Source organism: Orbicella franksi, chromosome 12 (assembly GCF_964199315.1).
Source record: "Orbicella franksi chromosome 12, jaOrbFran1.1, whole genome shotgun sequence".
Lineage (NCBI taxonomy): Eukaryota > Metazoa > Cnidaria > Anthozoa > Scleractinia > Merulinidae > Orbicella > Orbicella franksi.
Window position 1 is genome coordinate 1,275,624 of NC_138156.1, and position 12,947 is coordinate 1,288,570.

General features: G+C 38.8%; 1 protein-coding gene across 3 annotated transcripts in view; it reads left to right on the plus strand.

Moving 5' to 3' along the window:
* The window catches only part of LOC145463936 (laminin subunit alpha-like), a 50,916-nt gene that overhangs the window by 21,945 nt on the left and 16,024 nt on the right, over positions 1-12,947 (plus strand). For 2 of the 3 annotated variants that reach the window (XM_081447726.1, XM_081447730.1), the window contains 17 exons: positions 2-161; positions 577-678; positions 1,015-1,101; positions 1,196-1,429; positions 1,968-2,094; positions 2,459-2,967; positions 3,255-3,435; positions 3,880-4,156; positions 4,531-4,607; positions 5,495-5,704; positions 6,288-6,640; positions 6,928-7,044; positions 7,221-7,514; positions 7,912-8,137; positions 9,821-9,906; positions 10,459-11,030; positions 12,515-12,767. In XM_081447726.1, the coding sequence (XP_081303852.1) occupies positions 2-161; positions 577-678; positions 1,015-1,101; positions 1,196-1,429; positions 1,968-2,094; positions 2,459-2,967; positions 3,255-3,435; positions 3,880-4,156; positions 4,531-4,607; positions 5,495-5,704; positions 6,288-6,640; positions 6,928-7,044; positions 7,221-7,514; positions 7,912-8,137; positions 9,821-9,906; positions 10,459-11,030; positions 12,515-12,767 (3,865 nt within the window). The remainder of the gene's footprint in view (position 1; positions 162-576; positions 679-1,014; positions 1,102-1,195; positions 1,430-1,967; positions 2,095-2,458; positions 2,968-3,254; positions 3,436-3,879; positions 4,157-4,530; positions 4,608-5,494; positions 5,705-6,287; positions 6,641-6,927; positions 7,045-7,220; positions 7,515-7,911; positions 8,138-9,820; positions 9,907-10,458; positions 11,031-12,514; positions 12,768-12,947) is intronic. The other variant, XM_081447729.1, reaches the window with a different exon arrangement.

Below are 12,947 nucleotides of genomic sequence, written 5' to 3' on the forward strand. Positions count from 1 at the left end.
GGTCCAATGTGGTCATAATGGACAACTGGCAGTTAGAGAACAGTCCAGCAATTGTGGTCAAGATCGGGGAAACTAATCTTTATGCCTCTGTGAGCAGCCAAAGGGAGGAGAAAGGCAAGCCAATATACTGGTTAGCACCTAAGGAATACTTGGGAGAAAAGGTATGCTTTATTGAACTTCAATCTTAATCTTTTTGCATAATTGCCTTTAAAGAATAACAGTTATATTAGAGGTTTTTTTGACACCCAGCCCTAATTCCTGCCACAGGGAAAGGAATGAAGGAGGATTTTTGCAGTAGTAGTGGTGGTGGTGGTGGTGGTGGTAATAATTAGCTGTCACCACACCTTTACGGACTTTAAGACAGTAACAATAACTCTAACATTATGTAGGTAGAGCCTTTCTTGTTTGGAATGGATTGCCACTGGATAAAACTATTTTGGGTTACATGAAATATAATTAAGGCTTCTAGAGTTCAGAGTCATCAAATGAGTTCCTGCTATAAGTCAAATTGCTGACCAAGTGTTTCTTGAGGTATTGTAGATCTGTTTTTATTCCTTGAAGTGATTTTCATTGTAGACTTCATCTTACGGAGGCAAACTATCTTATACAATCCGTTATGAAGTACCACAAGGAGAAAGTTCACCAGTGTTGACAACTAAACCTGATGTTGTGATAGAGGTAACTAGCTTTTCTTGCTTTGTTGTGTTCATGCAGCTCACTTTCCAGTATAATATAGGCCTCAGCAAGTAGCCAGGAGTCCACTAAAGTAAATTATCAGGATTACAACCTAACATTGTATAATAATAACAGTATGTGTGCTAATCATTGACAAAAGTAGTTTCAAGTTGAAGGTGAGTGTTTTTTAAAAGTGTGATGGTCCATGATATCAAGTAATGATTCAGAAAAGGGCTAGAGTATTCCACAGACAATTAAAATTTGTGCATTTTTTCAAATAAAGTTCTTGCTGAAATTATAAGCGCTGATTGTGAATGTCCTTTTTTGTTGTTGCGGCAGGGTAAAAATGGTAAAGTACTGCAAAACAAAAGACAGCTGCAACTCTTGCCAGGGAAAACATCAGCCATTGACGTGCAATTTCTTGAGGTTAGCGCCTGTGATGCAAGTACAAGCTAATTTACTTTGTCCTACCTGAGCATTTATTTTTCATACTGTCTTGTCCTTTATTTTTGGATCATAGTACCTGTGGGAAGATTCCAGTGGGGCAAATGTCAGCAGGGATGACTTCATGTCAGTTCTTCATGACATAGAATCTCTTAAACTGAGGGCATCTTACAGCACTGTTGTTGCAGAAGTGACAATTAACGACATTTCAATGGATGTTGCTGTTGACGGGCCTCTTGTGGGAGCAGTGAGAGCAAGGAGTGTTGAAATATGTGACTGCCCAGAAAGAGCTACTGGTGTATCATGCGAGGTAAGTTAACTACTTCAGGTTGTAAGGTGAACTGTGCATGTGCATTCTCACAGCTAATGTTAGGAAACTACAGTAGTCAATCAATCATATGAACTCAGTGAAATGACTTGCTCTCCATGGGTTTGATTCCTGTTGGCGACTCAGTTTTTGTCTTTGTCCCACGCTCGTGTCAAGTTGATCAATTCACCATTCACAATCATTCTTTATTTCTTAGCAGATAGCACCTTGCCTCAAATGAAATCTAAAATATCTTTTAAATCAAGACTGTTGGAATCTTATGTTGTAATGTTTGATTATTTATTACAACAAGGTTTATAAAGAGTCAATTGTGAGTTGTCACATATATGTATTCAAGACATAGTAGCAATTAGGATAGGTTTTACAGTTCTAGTTTTGTTTTGTTTTTAGCATTTTAGCCTTTTCTAAATTTATCTTTGTTTGAATAAAGAAAGTTATTATTATTAAATCAAGCTGTTACAGGTCTAATAGCAATTAAAGTTTGGCAGGTGAAATCATAGTCCTTGTGTTTGGTCTATAGCTGTGTGGAAAGGGTTATACCAGAGCTCCTGATAATACCACATGTATTCCTTGTAACTGTTTTGGACACTCCAATGACTGTGATGGAGAAACAGGAGAATGCTACAATTGTCTTCATAACACTACAGGTAAGGCTAATCTCACATCCTTTTTCCCCTTAATGAAGCGATGATTTTCTGCTGAATTTTTTTTACAATAAGTATCTCATATTCTGATATTGTAGACATGGTTTTCATACTTTACTCACCAGAAAGGTTCCATTGGTGATGAAAGCTCTGTTTTAATCCAAGCTTTGATGGGTTGTTAATATTTATCACGAGAAGCATTTGCAATTTTATTTTTGGATATCTTTCTTTTATCATGCAGCTTAATAAGATAAAAATAAGATAAAGTAGACTTGACTTGTAGAAGTGTTTGGAATTGTTATTTGTGTATCAACCCTTTGAACTAACCTTGTAATACTGTACACTTTTTTTTCTCCAATTATTTCAGGCCTGAACTGTGAGGTGTGTGAACCTGGTTACTATGGTGATGCCACAACAGGATCGCCACTAGACTGTGGTATATGTGAATGTCCTTTGGGAATCATGTCAAACACCTTTGCTACAGGATGCGCCCTTAATTCTTTCAATGATCTCTTGTGCACCTGTAAAGAAGGTTATTCTGGACAGAGTTGTGAGTCCTGTGCTGATGGTTTCTATGGCAATCCCTCTCTACCTGGTGACTTCTGCAAGCGGTGTGTGTGTAGTGGCAATATTGATCCAGGTGTTAATGGGAGCTGTGACACTCAGACAGGACAGTGTCTTAAATGTATCAATGCTGCAACAGGAGACCAATGTGACCGTTGTTTGAATGGCTACTTTGGTGATGCAGTTGTTGCCAAGAACTGTGCAAGATGTGCCTGCAGTGATTGTGGCACAGTGACTGCAGTATGTAACCACACCACTGGACTTTGCAAGTGTAAGCCCAATGTTATTGGAGACAGCTGTGACAGTTGTAAGGTAAGTAGAATTAACTTTATTAAACCACAAGTATCAGAGTTAATCCTTGATGAAGCAGCCAGAATACAGCAGCCTTGTTTAAGGCAGAAACATTATTAACAGGAATATAAATTGATGTTCAAAGTTGTTCCCCTTTGGACCAGTTTCATGTTTTCAACACTGTCTTACTTTTGTAAGCATCGAGTTTACTTCAAATAAGAGTGTATTGTGACCACACGCTTACAAGAGTCAATTTTCTTGAAGCCACTCAGGATTCCTAACCACTAAATTAATGGCTGTTTTTGCAGCCAAATACCTGGAACTTTGACAGCTGTCTTGGATGTGAAGATTGTGAATGTGCACCTGCATCACTGTCCTCGTCATGTGATGGAAAAACAGGTCAGTGCGAGTGTCCAGAGGGTGTAACTGGAAGGAGATGCGACAGATGTAAAGCAGGCTACTTTGATTACTCAGCTGGTGGTTGTCAAGGTACATATATCAGAGTTATGATTTCATATAAAACGTAACTGGTGCCAGTTATTGCTTTGATAGCTTCTGGTCCGTGTATGTTTGTAACTATAGATAACATAAAGTCTGGTTGAGCCCAGCGACCCATGATGTCAGCACTTACATTCAGGTTCCTTAACATGAAATAACTAGGAATACTTCTACCCCCCCTCCCCCCCTGCAGCTGGTGGAGATGCTAATATATCACAGGGTATCCCAAGCATTAAATTCACCAGTAACTATTTGTACACCTGGGTGGTGGGAGGCACTATGAGAGTCAAGTGTTTTGCCGAAGGACACAACACAGTTATCCTTTCTAGCACTCAAACCCCTCCTGCTCAATCTAGAGTCCACTGTGCACCAATCATAAGGCCGCTGCACCTCTCCTAAACTGTATTAAATTATATTAAATTATTCTCATCTCAGCTTGCAACTGTGGAAAGGGCGAAGAAAATCTATTTGGTTTCTGTGACATTAATACTGGACAGTGCTGTAAACCAGGAGGAAACTGCACCATCTGCCCTGAAAACTATATTCTGACGGATGAGGGTTGTGAATACTGTGGCGAGTGTGTGGGACGCTTATTGAATACATCCACTGAGCTAGATCACAACCTTACACAGGCTCTCAAGTCTTTAGAACAAGGGACTGCAGGGATCATTGCAGAAAGTCGATTTTCAGATATAAATGAAACTCTACAAAGGTATGCAACAAATGTTCACTGCTTTTGATTTGGTGATGTTTATTTGCAATGTCTTGCCCAGCAAAACTGCTGGTGTAATCTGGGTGCTGTAAAACAATTTATTTGCACCAAGTTTTCATAGGCAATGTTTAGTACACTTTTTTTCATATTTAAGAAGCAATGGAAACGAGACAGATTAAAGGGAAAACAAGCTCTGAAGTTAAGAGAAGGTCTAAAGAAGGTCTACATTTCTTAAATTCCAGTCTTTCTTTAAAGCAGTCAGTTCATTTGATAATTTTAGGTGCAACTTCTTAGTAGTAAAAAGTGGCCGAGGTTCATAGTTGAGTGTATTTTTCACTTTGTCACATTTCATTATCATTATTCCTTTTAATCAGGTTAATTCCACCCACCAATGAATACAATTCAACCATGGAAGAATTGTCGCTGTTTGTTGGTATATCCATTGTAGATGGTGAGGAAATTTTATGCATTCAGGTTACTTTCAATAATGAAAAAAACTCTGTGCTCAAGCACTAACAACCCCGGAATTCCCCTAAGTGCAACTCATCCAATCTGAGCATTTTTTAAAGAGAAATCTAGATAAGGTGCTTAAAAATAAAATGCAAGTATGCAGAAATTCTAGCGTGATATCCAGTCCTTCATATTTTAGCTGTGGAAATTACATCGGTCCAAATCCAAACCCTCAAGCAAAAATTTCCAATGTTGCCCTATTTGTTAAGAAAAGAAAATGATTACCAGCATTTTAACCTATAACATGCACTGTGATTCCATAGCTAAGTACTTGCCTTAAGGCGTAATGCAACTTGGTTTCTATATCGCATTTGATTATATATCCACTAACGTTCTATCATGAATGCCGTGCGCTGATTGGCTACGCTACTCACTATCTATTCTGTTGCAGATAGTGAGTATCATTAAACCTAGCAGTGTGCGCTTGTTAACGAACTGGCAGCCGCTTCTTTGTGTTTTCGAAGTGTATGCGAAGAGGATTTAGATAAAGTTTTGAGCGACTAGAAGATTTATACTAAAACAATTCGCTCTTGATTTCTATGCGTGATAGCTGACTCAGTAAAAGTGGAGATAGAAATCTCTTGCTATCACGCGATAGAAATCTCGAGCTTATAATCTAATTGTTTAGTAGTCCTCACATCAATTTAACTTATAGAAATAGCGTATAGGTGCTGACTATGTTAACACAGGATAATGATATGCTTAGTTGAATTTTAAAAACCTGTGAAGTTCACATACTGACTGTAAATATTATAAACATATGTACGGAAAAAGTCGTGAGAGTTAATGCGTTTCTAATTTTTATTTTCTTTCCCTTTCTCCTCCTAGCAGCAGTAGATGGTAGTTCTAATTCGACAGTCATCAAGGGTACCCTAACTGAGAGGACAGGCTCTACTGAGGAGAAAACAGAGGAAGTCGAGCAAATGATCATGAAAATAACTGATAAAGCTGCAATAAGTTTGGAAGATGCCACATCCACTAAAGAGGAAGCTCTCGCTTTAGAGGAAGAAATCAAGGAGGCTCTTAATAGCACGCAAAGTAAGTAGGGCTTAATTTTTTTAGTATAATGTATAGTTGTGGATTTGAGATGTCACAACATTCAGCATTCAAAGATGTTACCAGTTAGTTCCTGTTACCATCAAAATCGGCTTATGTTAGAATTTATGGTCATATATAGCACTACCTATCTACAAGGAAAAATACAACTTGTCAGCACGCTACAGCATAATTGCAGTGTAATTATGTTGTTTTCAAGAAAGTTGCGCACTTTCATAGTTTAACAAAGATTTATTTTAGCAAGGAACTGTCTATCCTAAATTGCAAAATCTCATAGGTATGAACTATACATTCTTACCTTTTATAAACACTTATTTGTTCGGAAGCACCATGCATGCTATGAAGAAAAAAACCTGCTCACGTAATCCCTTCATGCATACTTGCGCGTGATTCTAACTTTACCAATTTAGGTTACGTCACATCATCCCATTGATTAGTTTTCAACACATGATGAATGTTACTGTCATAGATTACGAAAAATAGAACTTGAAATAAGTTTCCAGGGACCATGCAGTACAACTTAATGTACGTATTAACAAAAATTGATCATTTTCTCACCTATCAGGCATTGTAGACGTCGCTGAAAAAATAGCCAAAACCCTAAAGACTGACAAAGCAAACCAGACACTGTTGTTAGAAGAGGCAGAGGAAATTTTGAAGGAACTTGTGGATAGAAACTTTGATGCTGCAAATATAACAATGACTGAGGAGCAGGAGTTGGTGATGGAGGCAATCAATAAAGCCAAGTCAATGCTCAATGATACAATGAGCCTGCGGAGCCAGCTTATGGAAGTCAACAAAACCCTTAATGAATTGCTTGGTAAATTTACCTCAATTCTGGACAAGACCAGTAGTGTTTTGGAAAACACCAGCCTTGCCTTGGATACCAACAACATCAGCAGGAGCTATGACTCCCAGGTTTGTCCAAATGTTGTCTATTAATTTTGCTGCCAAAACTGTGTCAAACGGCCTTGTTTAAAAGATTTTAACATTCTGCTTTATCACATTGGCTCTGGTGGTTTCCAAGCATCTTACAGCTCGAATTAAGCTGTTAGCCTTGCGCAAGTGAGGCATCATTCTATGTTAAAACAATGTCAGGAATACAAACAAAACAATATAAGATAACAATGTGAATTGTAACTGAAATGCTATGCTGAAGATGAAGGTTTTACTTTTGTTCATTGTTTTACTTTTTTTTTGTTTAGACACCACTAACAGAGGCAGCTCTGAAGAAAAAAGAAGTTGACAGTGCTCTAACAAGCCTGCAGGATGTGATTCAGACAATCAAAAGTAAACTGTTAAATAGCAGCGAGTCGTTGGAGGTACACAGTAAAACGAATAGCTTGTGTGTCCTTTTGATCCCAATCTTGATTCTCATTACTAATCACTGCAGATTTCTTTTCATGTTCGTAGCGTAGAGAATTTAGAAAAAGTCGCGTTAATGTCTCGTGATTTCAGTGTCTTGTATACTCATGTATATTGGACAATTTTTCTGTAGGCTTTCAATGGAAGTTTTCCACGCTTAGATGATCTCATCGATCAAGTCACTGAAAGGATGGCCAATCTTTCTCAAACCATGGATAAGCTAACTCCATCAGTGAATATGGCACAGAATCTTTCAGAAGAACTGCGTAGACAGGCTGATGAGCTGGAGAAACTTCTAACAGACATCGAGTTTGCCAACAAAGCAGTTAATGCATCACAAAGATATTCAGACATTGCTCAAGCCTTGAAAGATGCATTAGCAATTGCACAAGAAGCTGAGGATCTAGCCATGGATGCCAGAGATGAGGTACGGTTATTTGTGATATATTTCAGGCCCAGCCATAGAGTAGCCATGGTGTGAATTTACATTTATATGTATCACTCGTCCTCTTTGCTCCTGTGGGTGAAGCAAAAGGCTGCAAATGTATATGTATACCAGTTTTCAACTCGCTGTAAGTATGAACAGAAGTGCATCTTTTTAGCCTTCTTAGCGGGGCATGTGGGAGATGTGAGAACGTCCTATTTCCCATGGGCTTCCTGACTGCATATTCCTTACTTCTTTCCATCCCTATCCTGCTTCCCGTTATTTCGAGGCTAGTGTTTACAAGATCCGCTGTATAATCTGCTGGGGGGTTTTCCTTGAGTACACAACTTCCTTTGAATTGCTTTTAGTCACTGGTTCTGCTTTCTGTTTCTTTTTTTAGTCTCTAAATATCGGCAACATGGCAAAGAACTCTCAAAATGTCAGTTCAATGCTAAATGAGAGTGCATTCGAGACAAAGGACAAAGTGGACAATGAACTGTCTAGTCTACTTGAAGACATTAAGAAGAGACTGGACCTCATCAGAAATAAGATTCAAAGTGTGTCTGGAGATTTGTTTGAGGTGGCAAAGAATTTTCCTGAATTTGAAGGAATGGCACGTGATATAGGTAGGTTATATTACAGTTAAACTTTTAGTCTTGTGTTACGGGGGAACTTCTCCATAAAGTGCTTGGATCTTGGTTACTTCTAATGTGTGTCCTTCTTCTAAAGCAGTCAAGTCTTGTTGTTGTTCCGCTGAAGATTTTATGCATTTTTAGTGCAGAGTGCACTATTGGGATGGTTTGGGGGTTGACATCGCTAAAGTACTATGGCAATAAGGTGTAAACTTTAATGTTTGTTTAAGTAATTAAATTCAATTAATTAATTAGGCTTGCAGCAAGGGGGGTAGGATGGGGTAGGTACCTGTGAGCACTACGTAAATGGGTAGTATATGTTTACCTACCTTACTTCGTTGATCACTTTTAAAAACTATATATTTGTTTCAGAAAGCCCCTTGCTCTCCTTGTGGTACTTTTCTCTTTAGAAGAAAACCAATATTTGCTCTAAACGCATGCGCAGATTAATAAGAGTTAGTGTCAACTACATATCAGCTGGAAGATACATTTCATACAAGATCATACACTAACGTTGAGCGCTTTTCCTTGTGGTAGAACCCTAGTAAGTCATACGCATGCGTTCTAGCATCGTTAGCACGACACAAGGATGCCGGCTACTGTGACTGCGTGTCTTCTGGAATGACGCCTAACTTGGTTCAAGAAATATCATCTATTGTTTCCAAACTACACTAGTGCGTTTATTTCATCCTTTAATTGTGTCTATCAAAGAGACCAAAATGTTCAAAGCGGCAGCCGAAACTCTCCCGAGTGAGTGGCATTAACACTTGTCAAATTGAACAAAAAACCCAGGAAACTTCTCAAATATTGCTGCAGACTCCGTGGCACCTACTGAAAACATAAATTTTATCCGTCTCTGAGGGGACTCGTTCACCAATGAAGGATATAATCTCGGTCAAGCAGCGCTGTTTACTTTCAGTACCTCTCGTTGAAACGCCCCTCAGTTGTATTAAGCGATATCAGTGTGTATTTTAAATTTAAGAGGTTTTATTGTTAAAGCCAAAGGTGGCAACAGAACGTTCTGTTCCGTGACAATTTGATAATTAGATTAGTTCCTGTTTATCGGTCAAAAGAAAATTTGCGTTTCAAATAAAGCAAATCGATCATCTTCCATTTCTTCATCCGACATTCAACTTTCTTCCATTTATCTCCAGCTGTGAAAAGAATACTAGCACATCTTCCGTGTGTTTCGAGAAAACAAGAGTTTTAGGTTACATACCTTGCGAGGAAAACAAAAGAATCAAGTTACAAACGTTTTCGTGAAGAGTGAAATTGTCACGTTCGCTACTTAAATGTATTGTTTAATTTAAAATGAGCAACAATCAACGCAAAACACTACAGTAAAATTCGAGAGCTGTCTTGACAAACGGTAATTAATTGTAAGTTATTCTTGGACTGTGAATGAAAATACACACATCAAACATACTCACGGCTAAGATTATGTCTCATCAAAATCCTCAGCTGACTAGCAAGGTCAATACAAACCAGGAGTGAATAGCAGGGGTTATATAGGAACTGTGTTATGAGTACTGCGTCAGAGCTATACATTACACTCTGCACTATCTGAGATTGTCTCACTCGTTTGGACAAAAGGTGAAAACTTTACAGATCAAAGAGTTATCTTATTAAAGCAGTGCAGACACTATTGACATTAAAAACTAACTTTGTATCACTTAGGTGAAAAAGCTCGAGACCTTGGTGAGAATGCAACACAATCAAAGGTGACGGCAGATGATGCATGGGAGAAAGCTGAGGAAGTGGAGGTACTTTTGTATCCCAGTGTCCTGTGCATGAACCCTCTTAAATCCAGACCCTGTTGTTGAGATTTAATTGCACTTTAACTTAAGGCACAGTGCTATGGTTAGGTAATCTAAAGGTCGTGCAATCCAATTGTATGAACAAACCATGTTAAGCATTGTTAATAAATGTTTTAAAAAGCTTGTCTAAAATAACTTCAAGCATTGCACTGGTATTGATGGGTGTGCCATGGCACTGTTATTGTGTGTTAGTTTGTTGCTTGAAATGTCTGTCCCAGAATAAAGCATTAATCAAGTAGGCCTATTGTTTCAGAAACAAACTTTGAGAAACAGTGGTTTGAACGTGTGACTGATCTCCTTGTAAGGGACTAATTGGAATAATTTGTTCAAAATGTAGCTACATTTTCCTTTAGCTATGACTTATTGTATTCCCTATAACTTTTCTTCTGGTTAAGTGATATGTTGTGAGGAAAATTGTGATGCCGATCACACGTGAACAGTACCAACACACAACAATTTGTCTAAATTCACCTTGAGGACACTGTTCTGTGTTTTCAGGAGCAGCTGACTGGTCTCTCTGGCCTCAAGGAGTCTATCATTGCTACAAATAGCAACATCACTGAAGCTGAAGAGAAAGTGATGAATGCTTTGAATATGTCTAAAGTCATTAAAGAGAAAGTGGTAATTCAAGAACAGCGACAGGAGAAGATCATCGAGGAGTTAGACACTGAGGTGGTTCGGCGCTTGAATGATATCAGAGGAATGATGGACAGAGCACATGTCTTGCTCAAACACACCTCCCTTGTCATGAAATTTGATGGCAAAACTACCAGCTCACCATTACCCCCACGGGCTGTCCAGAGGCAGACCAGGGCTCTCAACTTCCTCATGTATTTGAAGCCAGAAAAGCCTGATGGACTGATACTGTTCATGGGAGATGCTGGAAACTCAAACAGATACCGTCTGAAACGTCAGTCACGAGAGTGCAGTTCAGCGGACTTCATAGCTGTGGAGTTACAAGCTGCCAGACCTCATCTCAAGATGTGTACTTCAGGATTTTATCTTGATGTGGATACTAATCAAGATATTGCGACTGATAGTGACCGCTGGTATAAGCTTGAAGCTGGCCTGTAAGTCTCGTCTGTCAATGCTGTTATTTTTTGAACTACTGCAATAATATACTTCTTAAGGGGGGTCCTTCTTAACTACTGATTGGTCTTGAATTTGTTGTTATGGAAGGTTTCTAGCCGTCATATTTTGAACACCAGACCTCCTAAGGATAAGCTGTTTGCATAGGTTTGCTCCATTGAAGAGTCCTGCAAAAGTTTCAAATCCAAGCCATATTTGATTAGTCAAGTGACCAGAATAGAAAAAAAACCTAAAACTTAAAAGGCATCTAAATCCGAAAATTCAAATCAGTGTCAATAGATTGAGAACGTCCACATGCTTAATGCTACGGATGGGTTTTATGAAACTCTCATGATCATAGAAGTTATGAGGTACTAAACACCCGTATTAACAGACTTTCTGTAGTATCTTTGCTCTTTTGCATGTAAACGGCAATTCTATATGTACGATTATAAAGAAGGCTAAGTTATTTCTGATTCATAAGAAAAATCGGAACTCTTTCTCTTTATTTCCAAGTTTTAGGGATTTAAAATTCTAACACGCGGTTTGGGACTGGCACTAGTTACGCATGCGAAATCATTTTTTTTTTTTCAAAGCAAACGTTCCCTTATATAGAATTCACCTTCAATTAAGCTAATTAAGTCACTCAAGAATCTTTTTTTAAAGCTTTTTGATCGAACAACGAAGAAGCTTCTTATTTACAATGAAGAAAATAAGTGATATTACCTGACAGAAAATTATATATAGAGAGTAGAAGGCGAAATTCATATGTTGTGCTGGGATACATCTAACATGGCCTGTTTGTAGGAATTGAGCCCTTGTAACTATGAGTTGTTAGACTGTGCATCAGTTGTGAGTGGTTACTCTGTGCGATAGCTTTAAGTGGTTAGACTGTACGTCAGCTGTGAGTGGTTAGACTCTGTGACAGTTGTGAGTTGTTCGACTGTGCCTCAGCTGTGAGCGATTGCACTGTGCATCAGCTGTGAGTTGTTACACTGTGCATCAGCTGTGAGTTGTCAGACTGTGCATCAGCTGTGAGTTGTTAGACTGTGCCTCAGCTGTGAATGGTTAGACTGTGCATCAGCTGTGAGTTGTTACACTGTGCGTCAGCTGTGAGTCGTAAAACTGTGCGTCAGCTGTGAGTTGTTAGACTGTGCGTCAGCTGTGAGTTGTTAGACTGTGCGTCAGCTGTGAGTGGTTAGTCTGTGCGTCAGCTGTGAGTTGTTAGACTGTGCGTCAGCTGTGAGTTGTTAGACTGTGTGTCAGCTGTGAGTTGTCAGACTGTGCGTCGGCTATGAGTGGTTAGTCTGTGCGTCAGCTGTGAGTTGTTAGACTGTGGGTTAGTTGTGAGTGGTTAGTCTATGTGGTAGCTGTGAGTTGTTAGTTGTGGGCTTATCCATACTGTCACACTACACAAACGTTGTCTACAATATTAATGTTACTATCGATTTTTAATTCTGTTTATTTTGTTTATTTTTTTTTATAGGACGGGAAATTCAGCAAAGCTTTCAGTCGAGTTCTTTGATCAAAACAAAATAAAACAGACCATCACAAATGAGAGACTTTTGGCACAGGATATACGTAACCCCAAAATCATCCTTAACAAGGATAGTGATCTTGTTGTTGGTGGAGTTCCCTCGAAGATGGAGCTGCCATCTGAAGTCGTTGCAGCTAATTACACAGGATGTTTTGATGGCCTTCAAGTCAATAATCACTTTGTTGGATCGTGGAATTCAGATGTAGGTCATGAAACCTATAAAACAGGCTCTGTCATTTTGTTAAACAGCATGCCTTATGGGAGTACAAAGCGCGTCGTAGCTCACAAAACGTTACAAATTGTCATGATCTGTTTTTTGGGGGGCGTGAGCAGCATTACATCATCAAAAAACTCAGTTTTTCACATACGCAAAAAGAGATTT